This window comes from Cyprinus carpio, chromosome A21 (genome assembly GCF_018340385.1).
Source record: "Cyprinus carpio isolate SPL01 chromosome A21, ASM1834038v1, whole genome shotgun sequence".
Lineage (NCBI taxonomy): Eukaryota > Metazoa > Chordata > Actinopteri > Cypriniformes > Cyprinidae > Cyprinus > Cyprinus carpio.
The window spans coordinates 4100373-4123214 of record NC_056592.1 but is presented as its reverse complement, the minus strand read 5'-3'; the positions used below and the strand labels follow the sequence as shown (position 1 = coordinate 4123214).

The window sequence follows — 22842 nt, the reverse complement described above, 5'->3', positions numbered from 1 at the left end:
TCTGAGATCATAGTGTGTGTTTGTGTGTGTGTGTGTGTGTGTGTGTGTGTGTGTGTGTGTGTGTGTGTGTGTGTGTGTGTGTGTGTGTGTGTGTGTGTGTGTGTGTGTACATATATCCATGCATGTTTATCAAAAATAGTAAGTGTGCTGTGCATGTGCTAGTGTATGTACTGTATATAGATCCAACTGAAGCTGTATCCCTTACAAGAAGTGCCATGGTATTAGCATAAATATATACCATGAAAAAACAAGGAAATGCAATGTTTTGTTTAACACAACTGTAATTGAAATTTTATTACAGCATCATTTAACATGGTAAATATGGTATTTAAATGTGTTTATATTAAAGAATCATGGGACTGCCAAAGTACTTTTTTGTAAAGGATGAAAACATGTTAATTTTTTGTTCATATCATCTGACCAGAGAATATGAAAAAAATGAACATGTCAGTATCAAGCAGTGTATCTGAGGGTTTAGGAGAGAGAGAGAGAGAGAGAGAGAGAGAGAGAGAGAGAGAGAGAGAGATGTTAAAGCTGGCACAATAACAGTGCAGACTGATGTTTCGACATCCTAAATCAGCTGTTGAAATAAAATTTAAAAAAGTACCCCACACAAAAAGGTTCTACGTGTCATTCTACTAGATCAGCAGGAAGTGGTCAGGAAAAGCCCACCATGATACTGACATGAAAGCGAGTACCTTTGAAAATAGTGACCATTTTAACGAATGCATGAATTTCTGTATTTTCACTTAATGTGCTATAGATATGTTACTTAAGTAATAAATGCAAACTATACAGTATGAGGTTTACAGTTTACATGTATCAGTTTTATATGCAATTTTAAATTTGCCAGATTAAATCATTGTAGATTGTACATTAATTGTAAACTGCATTATTCACAAATTAAAGCTTGGATCTCTACTGCATCAAGTTCAAGATGTTTTTGAAGGTTTCCTATCAGAAAAACACAAGGAACCAAATCTATAGACTGAACAGTCCAAGTTTTAAGTGCAGTTCATCACATACAGTAACATGCTGGTATGAGTTTGAGTGTGTGTGTGTGTGTGTGTGTGTGTGTGTGTGTGTGTGTGTGTGTGTGTGTGTGTGTGTGTGTGTGTGTGTGTGTGTGTGTGTGTGTGTGTGTGTGTGTGTGTTAGATGTTTTTTTGTGTGTGTGTGTGTGTGTGTGTGTGTGGTTTCCCACTGCTGGAGGGGGTTGATGTACAGTCAGCGTGTGTGTGTGTGTGTGTGTGTATGTCTGTGAGTTTTAAATCCTATCACTGGAATGGGGGGCGGGGTTGCGGCGCGTTATTGGCCGGTGCAAATGTAGGTCACCAACGAGGAACACCATGCTGGCACCTTGTTACCACGGAAACCTGCTTTTTCTTCCCAAACTTACACACACAGAAAACACAAATGTAGCCCTTTCTTCCTGTATCCTGTAGCAACATCACATGTGTAATTAGTGTGTGTGTGTGCGTGTGTGTGTTTACACTATCAAGTACAAGCAGCTGCAGCTGTCTTAATTTACACAGACATGACAGATGCAATACAGGTGTTAAAGTGGGGTTTTTGGGTGGAAGAACCCTAAGAGCTGATGGTGATCCTGTGGCATAGGTGAGATTAGACATGACCGCTGACCTATCAAGCCACAAACCTGTGTTGAAAACAGCATAAAAAGGTCTCCAAGCTTGATCAGACTTCTCTTTTGGCTGGTTTTAAAAGAGGTTTTAATCAGCTTGGCAAGACTGAGAGTCCAGATTAAACCAGCATAAAATGGATTAATCCATCTTTTACAACAGGGTATATATACATGTATTCACTAGAAAGCTATATAAATACATACACACTGAAAACTAAATGATGTAGGATTTATTTTGGAACCATTTTCATTCATACATTGCCAGTCCATTTTAAATAAAATAATATTTGCAATACAATGTCGAGTAACACATGGAAATTTTGAAGCAGAAACATGTTACTCATTGTTTTGTTTTTATTTTTTGTTTTTTTCATTTTTACAGTCTATAAGCATAAATATATGTTATAAAATGTATGTTTTTTTAGATGCACGCCATGCATTTTTTGTATATGTTTTGGTTACATCTGCATAATAAAAATATAATTTTCACAGACATATTGACCTCTTATGATCGCAACAGTCATGCTAGCATAATACTCTTCCTAATTCTGCAGTTTAATCAGTGTAATAATAACTATTCCATGATAAAAGCCTGTATACATAATTTAAAAGTCTTCATGTATAAAGTTTATGCAAACCGAAATATTTAGTGCACATGTATTAATCACAGACGTTGATGCAAAACTCACCTGATCTGTCTTGCATAGTTAAGCTCGATCTCAGACCTTTCCTTCACAAATTTGGTGTACTTTTCCACAAAGTCGATTCCCCACTGTGTGTGCTTTTCCAGGTTATCAAACTGATCCTGAGAGAGAGAGAGAAAGAGAAAGAGAGAGAGAGAGAGAGAGATGTTAAAGCTGGCACAATAACAGTGCGGACTGATGTTTCAACATCTTAAATCAGCTGTTGAAATAAATTTAAAAAAAGTTCCCCACACAAAAAGGTTCTACGTGTCATTCTACTAGATCAGCAGGAAGTGGTCAGGAAAAGCCCACCATGATACTGACATGTAAGTGAGTACCTTTAAAAATAGTGACCATTTTAACGAATGCATGAATTTCTGTATTTTCACTTAATGTGCTATAGTGAAGTTACTTAAGTAATAAATGCAAACTATACAGTATGAGGTTGAAAAACAGTTTACATGTATCAGTTTCATATGCAATTTTAAATTTGCCAGATTAAATCATTGTAGATTGTACATTAATTGTAAACTGCATAATTCACAAATTAAAGCTTGGATCTCTACTGCATCAAGTTCAAGATGTTTTTGAAGGTTTCCTATCAGAAAAACATCTGGAAGTGAATACAGGTGCTTTTATGTTTCAAGGATATGTAAATACAAAAAAATTTTAACAATTGTGATCCAACCACATTCAGAAACACATGTGCCCACATTAAGTTTGCAGTGCTCAAGTTACTGGCCCTGAGAGTTTTATTAAAGGGGTCATATGATGCGATTTCAGTTTTTCCTTTCTCTTTGGAGCGTTACAAGCTCTTGGTGCATGAAGAAGATCTGTAAAGTTACAAAGACTAAAGTCTCTAATCCAAAGAGATATTCTTTATCAAAGTTAAGACTCTGCCACGCCCCCCAAAACAGCTCATTCTAACACGCCACCACATCTCTACGTCACTATGTGGAAATATTTGCATAATGCTGTCCAAATGTTCACACAAAGAAAGAAGGCGTGGTTTCAGTAACCGCAGTTAGTGTTGAAGCAGTCATGTCAGGGAGATGCTGTGTGTAACTAGACGAAAGCAAAAGCACTTTATTTGGCCTTCCGAAAGTAGATGCATTTAGGAAGCTTTAAGATTACTTACAACAGAACAGCAACGCATTTTATGGACGACTGTTTCGAGAACCAGGAGGAGGTCATTCTGACTTTGCTACGACAATCTGGCGCTTCTGAATCAGCTACTGTAAGTATGTTTTGTTATTTAAGTATTTGCTATTGACTGTTCAAATGCGGAGTTTTGAGCGTCGTGTGTGTGTGTGTGTGTGTGTGAGAGAGAGAGAGAGAGATAGGAGGTCACACAGTGGAGTCAGCTGTCTTAAGGACATTATTACACAGTTGTGTTTACATTTATTTTGAAAGATGAAGCTCGCTATTATGGAAAAGGGCGTAACATTTCCAACGAGTGCTTGTGGTGTTCGGCCAATCACAATGCACTGGGTCAGTTGGCCAATCAGAGCATACTGCGCTTATCAGAAGGAGGGACTTTGTAGAAAATGACTCGTTTGAGCGAGGCAGGGCATAGAGGACCTACAATAATGTACAGTATTTGAAAAATAATGTGTTTTTTGAACATTAAAGCATCATATGACCCCTTTAATATCTTCTGATGTGGTCATCTATTGATGATTGCATACAGGTTTGATGAGGTATGTGTGTAGGGTTTTAATTTTCCATTTTCAGTAAAACCACTTTACAATACACAAACACAACACAGACAGGAGTCCTATTAGCAGATGCAGTCCATTGTCACACCTCAGCTTACACTGATCACACATTTGAGACATGAGGGTCTCAGTATAAAAGCCTGCTGCATGCTGGGTAAAATATGACAGAAAATACTTAGACTTGTTAATTTAACTGATCCAATATCGGTAGCTGACCAGCAAGAAATCCTATAAACTGCACTAACAACTTATGAAGCATATATGTAATTGGATTGTACAAAAATAACCCACACATAATGAAACACAACAGGAAGTTCTAGCTAATGTCCCTCTAGTCTAAACTATTCAAATCACATGACTGAGTGGAAAATAAATGGTCCAGATAAAACCAAAGCGGTCATAAAATTTCTAGATTTCTAAAAACCATACAGCAACTCAGAAATCCTAAAATGTCTCCTGATAACAATACTTGCATTTGCATACTATGTTCCATGTCTTCTGAAGTAATGTCTTCTGAAATGTTGAGATTTAAAAACTATTTACCATTTCTATGCAAAACATTTTTAAACACTCCCCAAACAAACTGTATGGACTACTTTAATGATTTCTTTATTTCCTTTTTCGCTTTCTATAAATGATCATTATATAAAAAGAACTGCATCCTACTTTTGTGTCAAAAAAATACTAGCATTTGGAATGACGTCAGGTTGAGTAAACAACCACTGAAATTTAATTTCTTTGCTGAAATCTTTAGTGCACAATAAAATCATATCATGCACTTTACTTGACACATTAAACAGAATCTAGCCTAAATTCAACACGCAAATGGTATCGTACTGTAGCATCGCTTCGATCACCTTCGTTTGACTCCAGCATCCCCCCATTTTCTCTTCAACCATCTCGAAGTCTGAAGAATCCAGTCAGATATTCGCTCCCTCTGTCTGTACAAGCATTAGATGCACAAGACCATTTCACTTTATCCTCATGAAAGAAGACACTACTCTTCAATTCCTGTTCGTGCAAACTGTCCGCATGCATTAATCCACCAGACAGGATGAACGTTCATACCTTGTCTGCACAGGATGTACATGTGGGTTTCTGCACTCCACATTATATCTTTGAGTCTATTATTTAAAGGTGCAGTTCAACGAAAATGAAAATTTGGTCATTAGTTACTCACCATCATGTTGTTCCAAAACAATATGAATTATTTTAATCTGAACAAACCAAACCAAAATTAGAAAAAAAGTCCAAACAATGTGCATGCTATGTCTTCTGAAGAATGTGGAATAGAATGAAATTTTGTGCAACACAAATTTAATGCAAAACATTATTTAACACTCCCCACACAAATCATATGGACTACCTTTATTCTATCTTTATTGACTTTTTGTGTTTTTCTATTTTGCAGTCCCTGTAAATGATCAATCCTCATTGGAAATCTTTTAAAATTCTTACTTTTGTGTTCCATGGAAAAAATAACAGCATTTCAGTTGGAATGACACAAGGATGAGTCAACAATGACTGAATTTTCTTTTCTGGTGAAGCTATTAAAACTACCAATGGAAGAATACTGCTAAGAAACACACACAGTGCCAAAGTCCCCTGTCAGCATCTGGGTAATTCAAATGACCTAATACGATTAGCGGGCCTCATTTAAACACAGATCACCTCCTCTTACACAACACAGTCTCTACAAGAAACAAGAAACACTAGAAGTGCAGCAGACACCCAGCAGCTGAACGTTTAAAGAGGACAATTTTAAAAATCTGCTGTATGATCGCATACAATCTTGTGGTTTTGATCAGTGAGACGGCGTATAATGTGACGAACGGATGCTTGGCTGTCTGACATTTTCAGCAATGCAAACATGTCTATGAGGCGCAACAAGTGCATGAGGAATCTAGACTAGCTCTATGAAAGCCAAAGTCCCCGTGTTTGAAACTGCAACCAGAAGTAAAGACGCTTTGTGTCGCTGTTCACATGGATAGATTTTGCAAATCTTAAGGCGACAAAGTATTGAAAACATCAAAACTTGAAGTCACCTTGTAGGGACGTCCCCACGTGGAACATTTCTTCATAAAGGGACTAAATAAAATTATTTCACATGCATCTAAGAATATGTACTTTTGGCTCAGTTGGTTTAACATTAAAGTAAAGGTTAGGGTTGGTATCATCCAATTTACATGTGCAGTTATATATTTAGCAGACACTTGCATCCAAAGTGACTTAAAAATGAGGAACAGTACAACAAAAGTGGCTCATCCTAGAAAAATGACCATAAAAAGTAAAAGCATAGTGTTATAAATGACAAAATTAATACTATTATTAAAACTCTTTATAGTACGTTCTTTGGTGCAGTAATGCAACACAAAAGCATATTCATTTACCCTCTGAGTCAACAATATTTTATTCCATGGTTCTTTGAATGATGAAGCGGCCCCCATCTCTTGCACCTAAACCAGGTTTGGAAATCAAAACCAGGACCAAGATTTCCTGCCGATTCAATCCAGCACAATTCTCCGGTCAAAACCAGTCCGTCCGCCAGTATCAAATGCTGATTCCAGTGTTATAACAGTGGATTATAATCCAGATTCTGTCTCCATCCACAGATTAAACCCCTCCAACCAGCATAAAGCAGACATACTCCACATCTGGAGCTGATCCAACGAGCGTCTGGGCGCCAGATTTACAGTAGTTCAGTAGTTGTATTTCTTTATTCAAGCCCGACATTAGCGAAACCAAAGAGCACCAGATAGATCCAGCTCTCGCAAGCAATACACTACCTGATGAGAAATTTACATCCAGGCATTTAGCAGAACTCTCTATTTAAAACGGCATACAAACGAGGAACAAAACAACAATAGGTGATGCACAACATAAGCGTTTTGGCGCCTACAATTTAGGTTCTAATGTTTTTAGGCATTAAAACGTTTGGTTTGGTTGTGCAGATGTAAAAAAACCTAGTTTCTTAATGGAAGTCTTAATGTGTCAATGTAATTGTGTTAATGTTACATAACAAACATAGTATAATGATGTCATTTGTAACAATTTAATATTATGGGAATGTTAGCTTGTAATGGTTATTGAATATTAAATATATAAAAATCCTAGTTAGTAACATAATCTGTTGGATTACTTTTGATCTAACTCATAAGAAAATATTTTCCATTCTTTGTTATCAACATCAAAAAGTGCATTAAGCTCAAGGTTTCCCATACTGTGGTTCGTGAGGTGATGAAAATTCAAATAACTGTGGCCTTTCCACTTTCTGTCCAATTATAGTCACCTGACTAGTGGATGGTGTTTGCAGTTCCATAAAACTGGAAGACCTTCCAAATGCATATGTGACACTGGACCACAAAACCAGTCAAGGGTCAATTTCTCAAAATTTTGATTTATACATTATCTGAAAGCTGAATAGATAAGCTTCCCATTGATGTATGGTTTGTTAGGATAGGACAATATTTGGCAGAGATACAACTATTTGAAAAATTTGGAATCTTAATGTGCAAAAAATCAAAATACTGAGAAAATCACATTTAAAGTTGTCCAAATGAAGTTCTTAGCAATGCATATTACTAATCAAAAAGTTTTTATATATTTAAGGTAGGAAACTTACAAAATATCTTCATGGAACATGATCTTTACTTAATATCCTAATGATTTTTGGCATAAACGAAAAATCTATAATTTTGACCCATACAGTGTTTTTTTGGCTATTGCTACAAATATACCCCAGAGACTTAAGACTGGTTCTGTGGTCACATATAAGCAGTAGGATTTTTTTTAGAACGGGAAAACTACAATTGTGTAAATAACATGTAATCTATAAAAAAGTAACTGTAATATGATTACTTTAAAATGACATACAATCTTATTTTAAGTACTTATTTTTTGTAATCTGATTACGTAATCCAGATTACATGTAATCAGTTACTACCCAACACTGGTTGTATCATCCTAAAATAAAAAAGCAATTATTATGCAATAAATCTTTACACGTTGACGAGGACATTCTTAATGTGCCCCTCAAAATAATGGGACTTATTTAAACGCAAATGTGTAAAACTGTCCTTATAGTTTATAAATCCATTCCTACACAACCTGTTGCATCAAATTACAATCAACAATTTAAAAAGAAGCAATTTAAGATCACACATGAACGACAAAAATACGTCAAACTATTTACAAAGAGGTTTCATTAGTTAGGCCCAAACAATGCAAGACCAAGACTAGACAAGACCTTCCTCCAAACACTGTGAGAACGTTTATCAAATACTATTAACATGATATGAAACATTTGTTCATAACATTTTTACAATGTATAATACATTGTAACATTCTCTGCTAGGGAATAGAGGTGATGGAGTCATTATATCCGCTGTACTCCAGAGTTGCGACGTCTGCAATAACATCCCACCGTGCACGGCGAGTCGGCCTGGATTAATGAGGGTCACGAAGGGTCACCAGCCGACCCTGAACAGACAGTGAACAGATTGCAGCTGCATCCGCTGTGAACTCGTTTACTGGATGGAAACGAGGGATTGAGGAGAGGCTGAGCACACATACAAACTCGGCTGTAGGTGTCTGAGCTGCATGCATGTAAAATTCAAAGCTCTGCCAGGTGGTGACTGAGCAACTGGAGGGAAAAATGGAGAGAATGACTCAGAGTGAGAGAGAGAAAGAAAGGAATTTAAAAGACGTCTGATATTTAAAACCACCCTGGTGACTTTTATCCATAATACGAAGAAACACAAGCACACTTTCATGCGTGCACATTCCTAAAAGTTCAGTTATTATTTACTCGCTCATGACTTGGAATATATTGCAGTCATATGGACTACTAAGTGATCACAAGAAGCAAACTGCATAGCATCTACCAAGAAAAAAGTGTTATCACCCTTTCTATGCCGTTGGTAGGGTGTTCTTGGAGGTTGCCTTTCAGTTCCTAGTAGCAACTGCATAGCCACAACCCAGTAAGTGCCCAGAAGACACACGCAACTGTGTAGAAACCACCCAGAATGCCCTAGCAACTAAAAAACACCCAGAACTCTCTACTAAACACATATCAATGTCCAAGCAATCACCTAGAACAGCTTAGCAACTGCATAGCAACCGCACAAAAAAAAATACAGTAATAACCCTTTCTGGGTGGATGTTATGTAGTTGCTAGGGTGTTCTTTGTGGTGGCCATGCAGTGGTAGTTCCTAGTAGCAACTACATAGCCACCACCCTTAACACCCTGTAATCACAGTTTCTGGGTGGTGGCTATAGACTACATAGCCACCACCCTGAACACCCTTTAATCACAGTTTCACACCCTTTAATCACAGTTTCTGGGTGGTGGCTATGCAGTTGTATCACCCTTTAATCACAGTTTCTGGGTGGTGGGTGTGGTTCTGGATGGTTGCTATACAGTTCTGGGTGGTGGCAAAAACAACTAAAAATGCTGTATTATTAATGCCAGGCCAGTAGCTGGCGATTTCGCAGTCACATTCCTATAGACTAACATAATATGTGTGTGCATGACATCACCATTTTTACAAATTTGCACTTTTGTAGTTTACACGGAGATGATAACAACATTGTTTCCAAAAACTTGCACTCTAAAAAAGATTTTCAAAAGTTTACCTTTTTAGGCCCCTGAAACGCTGTTATCATGTACGTGTACGGCCAAAACACATAAAAACTGCCCCTAAGGTGCACTATTCCTTTAAACACAGAAATGCACTACTATGATCAATGTGATGATGTCATCATAGATTCTGAATCAAAAACCAGGTCATACTCTAGTCTATATATGGAAGAAACAACAATTTTTCATTGTAATCATTCTTGTGAGCATGGAAGAATGCTGTAATTCAATCTGAAATAAAACACACACAACTGCACAAAAACACGAGCATGAGAATAGCTGTATGACACATATTCCATCATCCAGAAACACATGCACACACGCCTCCTCTCTCTCTCTCTCTCTATAAATAGGCACTGTGTGCTCTGATGGGACACCCAGAAATCCTAGAGTTCACTTATTTCTCATGAACTCATTAAATCCAAAGACTCTGAAGAGCAGAGCACAAGTCAGACACTGAGATCCTGTCTGTAAACACAGGAGAGCTGACAACCATCACTACTGCACAAGTATTACACTTAAAGGGGAAGTCTAATGCTATTTCATGCATTCTGAATTATTTACACTGTTAAAGAGTTGGATGCTAAACATAGCCAAAGTTTAAAAAAACAGGGTGGACGTATAATGGAGTATTTCTCTTTCAGGGTTCGTATAAGAACAGGCGATGCTGTTTGTTTGTTTGTTCCCGGCATTTCGGTGACGAATGTTTTACCCAGAACACTCTAGCAAATACATAGCTACCATCCAGAAAAAAAAAAACAGTAATGAATTTTGCTATACAGTTGCTCAGTTCGCTTTATGGTTGCTAGGGTGTTCTGAGTGATTGCTAATGATATGAAGCTCCTAAAATCTAGCAACTGTATAGCAACCCTTCAGAATGCCCTAGCAACTGCATAGCAACCATCCAGAAAAAAAAACACAGTAATCAATTGCAACTTAACCTAAACTGTACATTTTCGTAAGAGATTTTCTCTCAACATTTCTGAAATCAGTAAATGTGTTTTTAATTTACCCTCCTGCTATGAACTCAACAAACTCTCAAACTCCTTGTGAAATCTGGCCTTAATTTAGCCAGAGAGACCAGCTTCATCAGGCTTCTGCTTTGGTACTTTGGGACGGGCCAATTAACCGCTACACTAATGAAGAACTCCACTCATTTCCTGAATTTGTTTTCTACAGGAAAGAGAGAGAGTGTGTGTGTGTGTGTGTGTGTGTGTATGCTAAATATATCACTGATGAGACTAAACTCTAGGATGCAAACCTTACTTGTGTACCCTCAACTGTCAATCAACCAAAAAAAGTCTAAAAGCTTTTTATTTAATTATCAACAAAAGGAAAGTTCCCAAAACTCCAAACTCACTCACACATCAAGGGTTCTGTTTCTGTTCATTAGTTGACACCATGAAACCGAAACACCATGAAACACCATTGACAATAAATTCCCGCCAAAAAAACACTCATATACAAAGTCTGAGTAACACAAGTAAACAAATAACTGTAAAAACTGCTTGGAGGGAACAAAAAGTGAACGGCTTCATACACATTATCAAAGCAAAGGCTGGTTCACAACATTACTCTAACCATACCAACATGGTTAACATGCATGGTTCTCGTTTTTGCATGCTACAAACCAAAAAGTCACAGACGTTACAGTCACCTTATAACATCTCTATCTCTCCTGCACTTTTAGTCAGAATTTTATATTATCACATGGTAAATTAGATTATTAATTTGTTCTATTTTAGTTTCCTGCCCATGAGGAACGTTCAAAAAATACATGGCAAAATCCTTCTGACCTAAAAACAGCTGACACAGGAAGTGGCTTTGAGAAGGTGCAGATGTAGAGCACTGTGGTGACGGATGTGCTACTGAACACACAGGGTCAGTGTGATGATCTTATTAGTGCCGTTTACTCAACAGACATGAATGATTCCGCGAAAAACATGTCCTGCTGAGAAGTTAGTCCAATTAGGGTTGACAGTTTCAGCACACACATGTTCACATGCAACCGAATAATCTGTTTGACGCCTCAATCAGAATGAAAAGCTGAATGTAAACACCTCGATCCTTCCTATTGAGCTTGATCCAAATTAAATTTCAATTGTATTGGAAGGGCTGGTCACTAGGAAACCAATCAACAGAAAAATCAGTGCAGTGATCCATATGTTTACATACAATTTACTTCATGAACTTATTATGTATGTTCACTACTGTCTTACCAACTGTTCATTGTGAATGCATTGCTTCGTGGTGTATAGCATGTTGCTATGCAGTTGCTGGGGTGAAATGGTTGACAGTGCGTTTGTTCACTAGTTTCTTGTGTTATGTAGTTTGTGTTGTTATTAAGTTGTTGGTGTTGTTTTGGTGTTGATTTTGAGTTTCTCGCTCTCTCTCGGAAGCCAACAAGGAAGTGACTAAAACTGTAAATCGTCAACTGGCCGCTAGAGTCAATCCCATAGACTCCCCATGTTAAAATGCCCAACTTTACAGCGGAAAAAAACATGTTTACAGAATGATTTTGGTCTATATAGTAAATTTTACCCTTCATGACAACTGTGAGGGGGTGAATTTTTTATAACTCATCCGTTTAAATTATATTAAGCCTTAAAGTTCTGCATAATTAAGGGCGTGGCCACTTGAGTGACAGGTGGATTGCCGCTGCTGACACTGTCGTCGAGCTAGGTAGGCGTGGCTTCAGCATCTAGCACCCACCTTTTGCCCACTTTCGATTATCTAGGAGTGACGCGCTGCCAAGATGGCGACGCCCGCCTCTGACTACTTTAGGCTTCAAAAACGCACTTCGGAAATCTACGGGTGACATCACGGACACTAAGTCCATGTTTTTATACAGTCTATGGTTGCGATGCAGTTGCTGGGGTGAACTGCACATGTAAACAAATATGTGAATTGGATTTCAAAGTTAGGATTCATATAAGCAGAACTTTTAGAATCTGAAACTGGAATCGGAATTGAAAATTAGTGCATGTAAACAGCTATTGTGCATTATGAGTGTGCTTGGTAGGGGTTTTGAATCGTCATGAGATGTTTTGAAGTTATGCTCATTGTAGAAAATAGAAGGGTCTCTCTCTTCATTCAATAGCCTCTGTTCATTGTGGCTGGCACTTGTAGGCGGATTGCATTCAGAGAGAAATATTTGTGTGAGATGTTGAGCAATTTGTGTGTTTGTGTGTGTGTTTGTGCGAATGCCAGTCCATTGGTCTTTCACATAGGGTCTTTGTGCTGGAAAAAAAGGCAGAACAGAGCTACTGTAACCTCTTAGTCATGATACACAGAAGGGTCACACACACTTGGATGGTCCTATCACCAACATTTGTCTTTGTGACATGAAACGTCCAACATGAACTTAAACGTTTTCTCTACACAAAGCAGGGCATCATAACAAGTACACTGCTCTGAAATAGCCCATCGATTTAAAACGCCCAAGAGAACATCACCACAACCGCTCCATAAACACTGCTAGCATCATAAATCTCAAATGCTAACATAAAAATCCCTTTCCACTGTTGAGAGAAGGTCTCAGATGTTCATAAATGCACACAAATGCACAGCACAATGAACAACAGGGGGCTTTTAGACTACTAAAGCTACTACTTGTTGCCATATAGTTCTGAGCAGTTACAATGGGTATCCTGAATGTTGCTATGAGGTTGCTAGGGTAATATGAATAGTGGATAGTGCGCTAATGGGGTGATCTGAGTGCTTGATAGTGTGTTATGCAGTTACTATAGGACAGTGATTTTAGTATGTTACTATACGGTTGCTAGAGTGTTTCTCTGCTGTCCTTTTTGTTTGCTAGGGTTTCTCTAACTGTATTCAGAGAGATAGAGAGAGAACAGCATGAAAGTGATTTGCATTTTTACGCATTTCCTGATGCAACAGCTTCAGTTCTCAAAAACAGTAACTGAAATGGTTTTTGGGTGGAGTCCCATCTGTCTGTCACATTCAAAGACACACCCAAAAGTGAGAGCTGGAATTTGAGTCACTTTGACTGGAAGGATGACACACACACACACACACTCTCATGTTCATCCTGTGTGATCTCAGCCACACAAACTCACTTTCTAGCCTTGCTGATGTGTGCTGGAAACTCAAGAGTCCAAGCTGACATAAGACAAACCATCCTGTTAACTAACCTCCAAGAACAGTGATGAAATTCACGAAGATCACAATTCATTCACTCCACTAGAAAAACCTACACAAACCAGTGAAACCTTTCCATTAGCTAATATCATAGAGTTACAAACTCTTGTGACTTTAAATGGTTTTAGGATTCCAGCACACAGGTTAAAAAAATGCAAGGGGACAATTTCATTAAAATTATAAAAGACTTTTATGAACACTCTTACAAGTTTTATTGTATCCTCATAATAATTCAATATGAATCAATTTTATTTAAAGGAACAAAATATTTTTTAATTCTTAAAACTGTTTCATGAATTCAATCCCAGGACTCCCAACATAAAGCCGACTGGACTTTACTGCACAGCTACTTACCAAATAAATAATAAAAATTAAATATTTGATTTCAGAATGGCACAGAGTGATACGATAGACATAACACTAAGAAATCAGTATCCTAGGACAACGATTAATAATATAGTTTTGAAGCCAACATATAAAATATTTTAATACAGAATGCCACATTTGACCAATCAGAATCAACTATTCCAAAGAGTCATTTAATAAATTGTATACTATAGTAATTGTATGTCCAGTCTATTTGTTGAGGGACGCAGTGGCTACGACTACTCACACTACTGAGCATCTTCATCTCCAGTAGCTGGGTTAGAGGCAAAGAGGTCAGAGGGTCCGGTTCCTCCAGGAACCAGTGGAGCGAACCCACCGACCGCCGTCTGTTCAAGAAATCATAAAGCTCTTTTTGCATTTTCATGAACGTAACACAAAAACAGTGCAGCCTGAGAAAATATTATGAGAAACTAAAAAATAGGTACAATTATACGGACAGATAAACAAAATGTCTAAAAAGTTGAGATGAAGGGAAAGAAATGAGTTTCAGCTGTAAGCCACTGTGGAATGTTGCCGATTACCCATCATGCACTGGGAGATTAACTTTGCTTGATGCCGTTTTTGTTATTAAGCTGATTGCCAGCTAGAATTAGGCTCAAGGAAACACACACACATTGTGAAATTGCATCAACAATGCACTTCTACTCTTACACACTCTCGAAAAACCCAATCCAGACTGATTTGTGCAACTCAAACACACTTGACTCATTGTTGAATTTCCAGCTTTTATCCATTTTGCATTTCTGCCTAATGATACTTTTTATTACGTTACATAAGACGAGTTCTGACTTCACCTCTGAGGATCTTAAAACTGAGATTTTCACAGGTAATGAAACTCAGAAATGAAACTATGAAGATGTTGTGGGTCATGGCGTGATATTACACACTACTAGGGATGGGCGATATGGGCTTTAAAATGTATCATGATAATTTCTGATATTTATTGCGATAACGATATCAATGACGATAATTTAGGGAATCCTGTTTTTTTTTTTTTTTTTAGAGAAAAGTATTATCTTTCCTATTTTTATACCCAAAATAGGGTGTTGTGAGCAGTACACACGACTGTTTAATTCATACTAGAAGCCGGAGGGCGCCCTTGCGCAGAAACTCCACATATGCATATAAAGAAGTAGTGCTCCAGGAAATCACTAATATGGACAGAGGTATCCAGTGATCGCTGTAGCTGAATAAAACGCACATAGAGAAATCTTTACTGAGGAAACCTGAAGACAATAAACACGCGATTGCACAAAACACATGGTCTGTGTTCTTCAAGCAATCTTGGGTATTTGTAAAGTGTATTTATAATGCAATGGTAATCGACATAGCCTTTATCACTGTATATAATGCTATAAAATAGTATGATTTCTGCCTTATTCTGATACGAAAGCACATCTGATCTCAAAAATAAGTTATTTCAAACACTCGTCTATGTTATGAAGTTAATATGGAGAAAAAGCACGTCAAAAAATAATATCTTTGTTGGACTAACAGGTTTGTAACCGACTCATACACATGTAAAACTGTATTGCACACGTGCTACTGTAGTACATTTATTCAAGGCTCAGACCGATTTTTGTTGCACTGTACAGTGTTATCCAAACCTGTTCCAGATTGTAGAAGGAGCTGCTCAATTTCATGTTCGACTTCCTTCACATCACTCCACACAGTCGCACACAGAAATATGTCAACAACTAGATTTTATCATTATTATCGCGGGAAGACTAATTCTTATCGTGGGGAGAATTTTTACCGGTATATCGCAAACGATAAGATATCGCCCATCCCTACACACTACCGGTCAAAAGCTTAGAATAATAAAAATTTTGACGTCTCTTCTGCTCACCATTTATTTCATCAAACATACCGTAAAAACAGTAATATTGTGAAATATTATTACATTTTTAAAAAGTGTTCTCTATTTTTTATATACATTTTAAAATGTAATTTATTCCCATGATGCAAAATTTAATTTTCAGCATCATATTTACCACAACTGTTTTCAACATTGATAATAATAATCATGTTTCTTGAGCAGTAAATCAGCATATAAGAATGATTTATGAAGATCGTATGACACTGAAGACTGGAGTAATGATGCTGAAAATTCAGTTTTGCATCACAGGAATAAATTACATTTTAAAATACATTTAAATAGAAAATAGTGATTTTAAATTGTAATAATATTTCAGTATATTACTGTTTTTACTTGCCTTGGAGAGCATGAAAAACTAGTTTCAAAAACATTCAAAAATCTTAACTATTCCAAACTTTTGACTTGTACTGTGCATAAAACAAAAACAAACTTTATTGGTTGGTCGCTTAATATACAGACAGTCTCTTCCTGTCTAAGCAGACAGCTCTTGGCCAGAAAAAGCTTCAAATTGGCCCAGACTTGACTTTGACAGTGAAAAGTCTGGCTTGGCAAGACTAGAAGTGGCCAGACTTTATGGATTCGGTCTGTCGGCATGCAGCTAGCTGGTATCTGTCATGTCATCTTCTGGCTTGCCTCTGAAAATACATTTTTATTGAAGGTTGCCCAGCTTTCAGAAAATACAAACAGACAGACAGCTGTACATTTATGTGTGTTTCTTTAACAGTATCACGCTCAGGGAAAACACAGCATTCTTGAATGTCTTTCTGTGTGCGAGTGTGTTTAATAGTGACAGGGAAAGTTTACCGGTTATGTGAGGTATGTATGGTAGCAGAAATCTGATACACACTCACCCACACACACACACACGCAGCTCCATGTGCCAAATACACAGGCACTTTAAAACTTCCTATATGTGTTCTGAACTATTAAAAGTAGAAAAACTTAAATTCAAGGTTTGAAACTCATTTTACTTCCATAATGTGACAGAATTCCAAGTCAAACTGGATATTCAATGAGAATTCCTTTGAGTATTGATTGGATGGATCTCTGTATGAAAATGCAGTTAAGGGGGAGGGGCTAAAACATAAGGGGGCTCGATGATGTCAGCAGAAAAGGAAACTCGTTTCAGTGGCTGAGAAAGTTAGTGATGGATGATTCTGACGACAAACCAGTGTTATTATTGTTAGCAAGAACTAAAACTAAATAAAAAAAAAATTTAATTATCTGAAATAAAAATAAAACAACTAAGGAAAAAAGAACTAAACGAACAAAAACTCTCAAACTAAAATAAATTGAACAGGGTTCCCACACCTTGATTAACTTCAAATTCAAGGACCTTTCAAGGACTTTCCAGGTCCAATACCCTCAAATTCAAGGACTTGATGTGGGGACACATTTCAAGTGAGAGCGAGGTTACATCGTGTTATCTTGTAAGATACATTGTTACAGTTTTCATGTCTCAAACACAACTATGCAAAAAAGCTTCTTTTTTTTGCCCATGACAGAGATCTGATATTCTATTTGTTGTATTTCTTTTTTCATAAAACTGAAGAATATTCGGTACATCCTATACTGTATTCTAAAATGATCTGATATTAACTTTTGCATGGATTTTATTGAAAAGAGCTTAGGCTCATGTAACCAGAAGTTTTAAGATATATGAAGCTTTTCTTACTAGTAGTCAACCGATATTGGTTTTTTAACAGCCGATGCCGATGCCGATATCTTGGAAAGCAGGGTGGCCGATATAATTTTATTTAATGTCACTGAAAAAAAATTATACTCAATTTTTAAAGGTAAGTGGTTGCAAACAATTTATTTTAGCTACATTTAATAATAATAAAAATGTACGTGTAAAATAAAAAATGCTTATACTTTAAGTGACAAAGTATTTTTCACAAATAAACAAATATTTAATAAAAATATAAATAAAAAGGAAGTAAACACTGTAACCAACAGGGCACTCAGTATTCTGGGAAGTTTGTGTGCATTGGGACATTTTTTTTTTTTCAAATAAAGCCAGGGTAACACTCATTTTACATACAGCACACAGTGAAAATGACATGAATATGACATTGGGCAAAAGCATGAAGCAGCATAATTTGAAATCACGAGTTTAATGTTTGTCGATCACGCATGTCAGTGAATGTAATATATGCTAGTGTAGGTGTTCTATTCTCATGGACCGACCGTCACACAGAGAACACGCGATCGTGTATAAGATCTCACAGCTGGATTCGACTAAGTTTGCAAGGTTTTTGAAATTAGATGTTCATTAGTCATTCAAAGATTTGTTTAAATGATGTAAAAGCATATTTGCTGAATGCTGACGGCAAACAAGAAAGTATTATAATGTTTGCCTTTCTATTACTAACAATATAAAAGCAATCGTTATAATACTTTTTTTTGTATACATTTAAATCCTTTGTTTAACCATTCTATCTGATTATAAGACAGATGTCTATCCGTATTAGACAGAACTGTTAACAACGACAGCGAACAAGAGGGAGAATGTAAGCACTGTGTGTTAAGGCGCTGCGTTCTCAGCACCGTCAAAATAAAAGTCCCGCCACGAAGGCATCAGCCAAACAGAAAAACTTATCGGCCAATGCCGATATTTGAAAAATGCCAAATATCGGCCAATATATCGGCATTGGCGATATATCGCGACCAGTATTTCTTACCTCATGGGTTTACATTATCTTAACAAGCAAAGCAATTCAACATTAATTTCATGGTGTGTCTGTGAAAAGTTGAGGTATCATCGTAGTAGTTTTGTGTGAGCATGAACGTCATGTAGGGTGACCATATTTTAGTTTTCCAAAAAGAGGACAGTGCGTGCAGGCGGGACGGGGGGCTGGGGTGTGGTTGGTTGGTGGTTAAAGTAGTGCCCAAAGTAGTGCAATGACCATATCCCAAATATCAAAAATGTCATTTCCATACCTAAAATACATATTTTACAGTTACTGTTATGCATATTGACCACAAACACAGCTTAAAAGCTTCCCACCAGTGGCCCTCCTTCACAAAATTTAACATCTAGCACAGTTTTATCATAGGCAGAATGCAAAATGTTTCAATACAAGCATTTCAGTCAAATGTAATTTAAGCAACATTTGAAACCTTTAACCCAAAGGGGAAAAATCAACCCATTAACAGTTTAAAAGTAACCACAGGAAAAAAAAAATGCAGACTTGGCAACCCTGCATTCAACACGAGCTTCAGGAGTCAGATTTGACTGATCACGGGTTGAGCAGAGAGAGATGGCTGAAGGAGATGGCTGCTGGAGGATTTGCTGCTCAACAGATCCTGAGCTTATTGACAAATATCTGATCTTACTTTACACAGAGCATGCATGATCGCGTAAAACGGAAGTGAAAGTGAACAGTGAGCGCTCATTCAAAAGAGATTTAAATAGTCTGCGTATTGATAGATGCTCCCTGATGCACGAAAATTATTCAATATTAGAATGTTTGTGGGAGCGGGCTAGACTGGACACAAATCACAGGAGCGGGCAATAATGGTCAGAAATTCAGTGGGAGCGGATTAAGAAAACAACCCCTTGCAGCGCTCTAATACAGAAAACTTCTTGCACAAAAAAATTCAAGCACTTTTAAAGGACCTGTGTCAATGTATGTTTATTTTCAAAAACTTTCCAGGACCTTGAAATTTTTTTTTCAGATTCACAAACTTTCAAGGATTTCAAGGACCCATGGGAACCCTGATTGAAATAAAAAAATTCTTTTTAGTTTATTTTTAGATTTATATAATTAGTATATAAAACCTGAGATTTATATAAGTAGTATATAAAATTTAAAATCTTTACTTTTCATTATATTAGAAAATGTCACAAGTTAGTGCTGTGAGAAATTGAACGTTAAATAAACATTTTCAAACTATAAATAAACATTTTCAGTGTTTTAACTAAAATACTAAAACCAAACTAAAAATTACATATATTGAAACTAGAATTTTTTTTTTTTTTAAAAATGAAAAAAAATTCGAGGGAATTCTAAACTAAATTAAAAAAGAGAAATGTAAAATAATATATAAAAAAGTAATTAAATAGTAATTTTATATTAAATTTTACATATATATATATGTATAATATACACATATCACACACACACACATAATATATATATATATATATGTGGTGTGTGTGTGTGTGTGTGTGTGTGTTGTGTGTGTGTGTGTGTGTGTGTGTGTGTGTGTGTGTGTGTGTGTGTGTGTGTGTGTATTTTCATGGAACATGATCTTTACTTAATATCCTAATGATTTTTGGCATTAAAGAAAAATCTATCATTTTGACCCATATAATGTATTTTTGACTATTGCTACAAATATACCCCAGCGACTTAGGACTGGTTTTGTGGTGCAGGGTCACAAATATATAGCTAATTAATTAGATTTCAAACATATAATAGTCTTAATATAAATGTTGTTTCTTTGAAATAACATGCAACAAATCACAAACAATATGACCACATACATGCACTGATGAAGTGAACAGTGTCAATTCTGATGTCATGTTGACATTAAGTCACACACACAGACTGTGGCTGAAATTGCACTCTGCCATGACAAACTGACAAATGTTATTGATCATTCACATACAGTCCACACACACACACTACTTCCTGTCTCTATCTGTCTTCATATATAGGTTGCTTATGTTCAGAGCATTATGTGAGAAGAGAAGCCTTCTCAGGTTTAGTTCCTCTCCATCCTGAAACACACACTGCATTTGATAGCCACAGCCGTAGGCTGAAGTTTCAGCAGGAATGCTTCGAGATCAAAGGTTGGATGGTAATCCAAGGATTCAACTCGCAGACCTGAAGAAGTGAGAGTGAATTACTAAATTTAGACCAAACACACACACACTCAGATTATCACAAGCACTTATACAGAAGAAGGAAGGTAAACTCCTCTTGTGCTCAGGGTATAGATAGCTAGTAATCAGATTTAAAAACAGAGCAGCAATAAATCCTTATTAATGCTGAATGGGAGATGTGACTGTAAAATCACCAAATCAGTCAGACCAGAGAGGGCGCCGTTTACATCCTACTGAATGAAATATGTGTTGATGATGCTGAATGGGTGCATGTTTCACTGTTTCATTGGGGTATTGATTATTGATGCTGAAAATTCAGCTTTGATTATAAGTTATATTTTATATTTTATTAATATATTCAAACATTAATAGATTAAATTTTAATTTATATTACTTTTTTTTGTTTTTTTTTTTTTTTAATTAATAGAAGAGAGACTTTCAAAAACATTTTAAAATCTTACCCACCTCAAACTTACACGGTAAAATACAAGGCAAATACTACACACTCACTTTTATACAGAGGTTGTTTACTTCCTCAGAGATTTGTCTAAAGAACTAAGTACTAATGATTTAGAATGACAGAAATGAAAAGAGAAAAAAAAGGAAAAGGGATACGGCAGACAGTAGGAAGAAAGTCATGTAGGGTGAGGTAATCTATTGTTCAGGGAAATTTAATGTTTTTTCACTGTGTAGAAATCACAGAGCCAAATCAATAAAGCTCCATCCACCTCCAGCTCACATCGCACGCCACAATCACATCTGGCAACTCGCTCATCAAATAACCAACATCTGGCAACCCTATGAACCCCACACACACTGCAGCTGGGAGTGTGAGAGAAACTTAAAAAGACTTACCATGGCAACCATTGTTGCCGCCAAAATAACCAAAGCTTGTTACTGTAAAATTCAAATGAATTTAGATGGGAATGTTAGAAGCTTTAAGCATCTTTGTCATTTTCTTTATTTATTTTTACTTTTTTTTCTCAATAACAGTGACTCACCACAGTTTTAACTGGCAGAGGCTAGCGATGGTAAGTTTTATGGTCGGCCACCACTTTCTCTCACATTTAGACAGTTTGCCTGTAAATCTACATCAGATTAAGACCGAACGCCCATAAACCGCTTGTCTTCTAGTTCTTTCTGTGCCTAATAAACTGAATTGGGCACTTGTAACTGCTTCCTGTTTCTGCCTCTCACTTCCTCTCCCACAATGACACAAAAAACACAATCTCTGCCATGCATTTGACCACAAAATTAAAATTAAACCACTAAGAATAATTCTGAATATTAAAAAAAGTTAAAAGTACCATAGTATTACCATATTTGTCACATTGCACAGTAATTGTTGTAAATACCATATTTTGTGTCAGTTAAGTATGACTAAAATCGGTACTAGCACTGTTTTTATTGGCGCTGCTGCCAAAACAGCACGGTTGCCATTGCTATAAGCGGAGCATGGTTTGAGTGATGCCATGCCATGCCATGGTTTCCACGGTTAACAGACCACTATGTGACTGGATATGAGAAGGACAGGATGGAATGTCAGGTCCTGAAAGAGGAAGTCATTGAGTCCATAACAAGGACAAACATGGAACTGAGAAATGAGAAGTTTTTCTCTAGAAAAGGGTCAAATAGACACGTGCATGCATGTCACACTTTGGTTTTTTATAGGGATGCTCCGATCCACCTTTTTCACCTCCGATACTGATACAGTATTGGCCGATACCGATACCGATCCCAATCCGATACCAGTGAAGTTTTTTTTTTTTTGCATTTAAATAAATGTAGACTTTATATATCTCTGTGTGTGGAACTGGTCATCATTCTTTCACAATCTACTAAATACAAACTACTTCATTATAAATAAAAATAAACAATAAATATGAATACATATATATATG

The 22842-nt window shown here is 36.7% G+C and overlaps 1 protein-coding gene across 1 annotated transcript in view; it reads right to left on the bottom strand.

Annotated features, from left to right (window-relative positions):
* Positions 1–22842, bottom strand: part of LOC109108364 (formin-binding protein 1-like) — a 67378-nt gene that overhangs the window by 37560 nt on the left and 6976 nt on the right. Inside the window, exon 2 of the mRNA XM_042778637.1 lies at positions 2331–2446. Within this exon, the coding sequence (XP_042634571.1) occupies positions 2331–2446 (116 nt within the window). The remainder of the gene's footprint in view (positions 1–2330; positions 2447–22842) is intronic.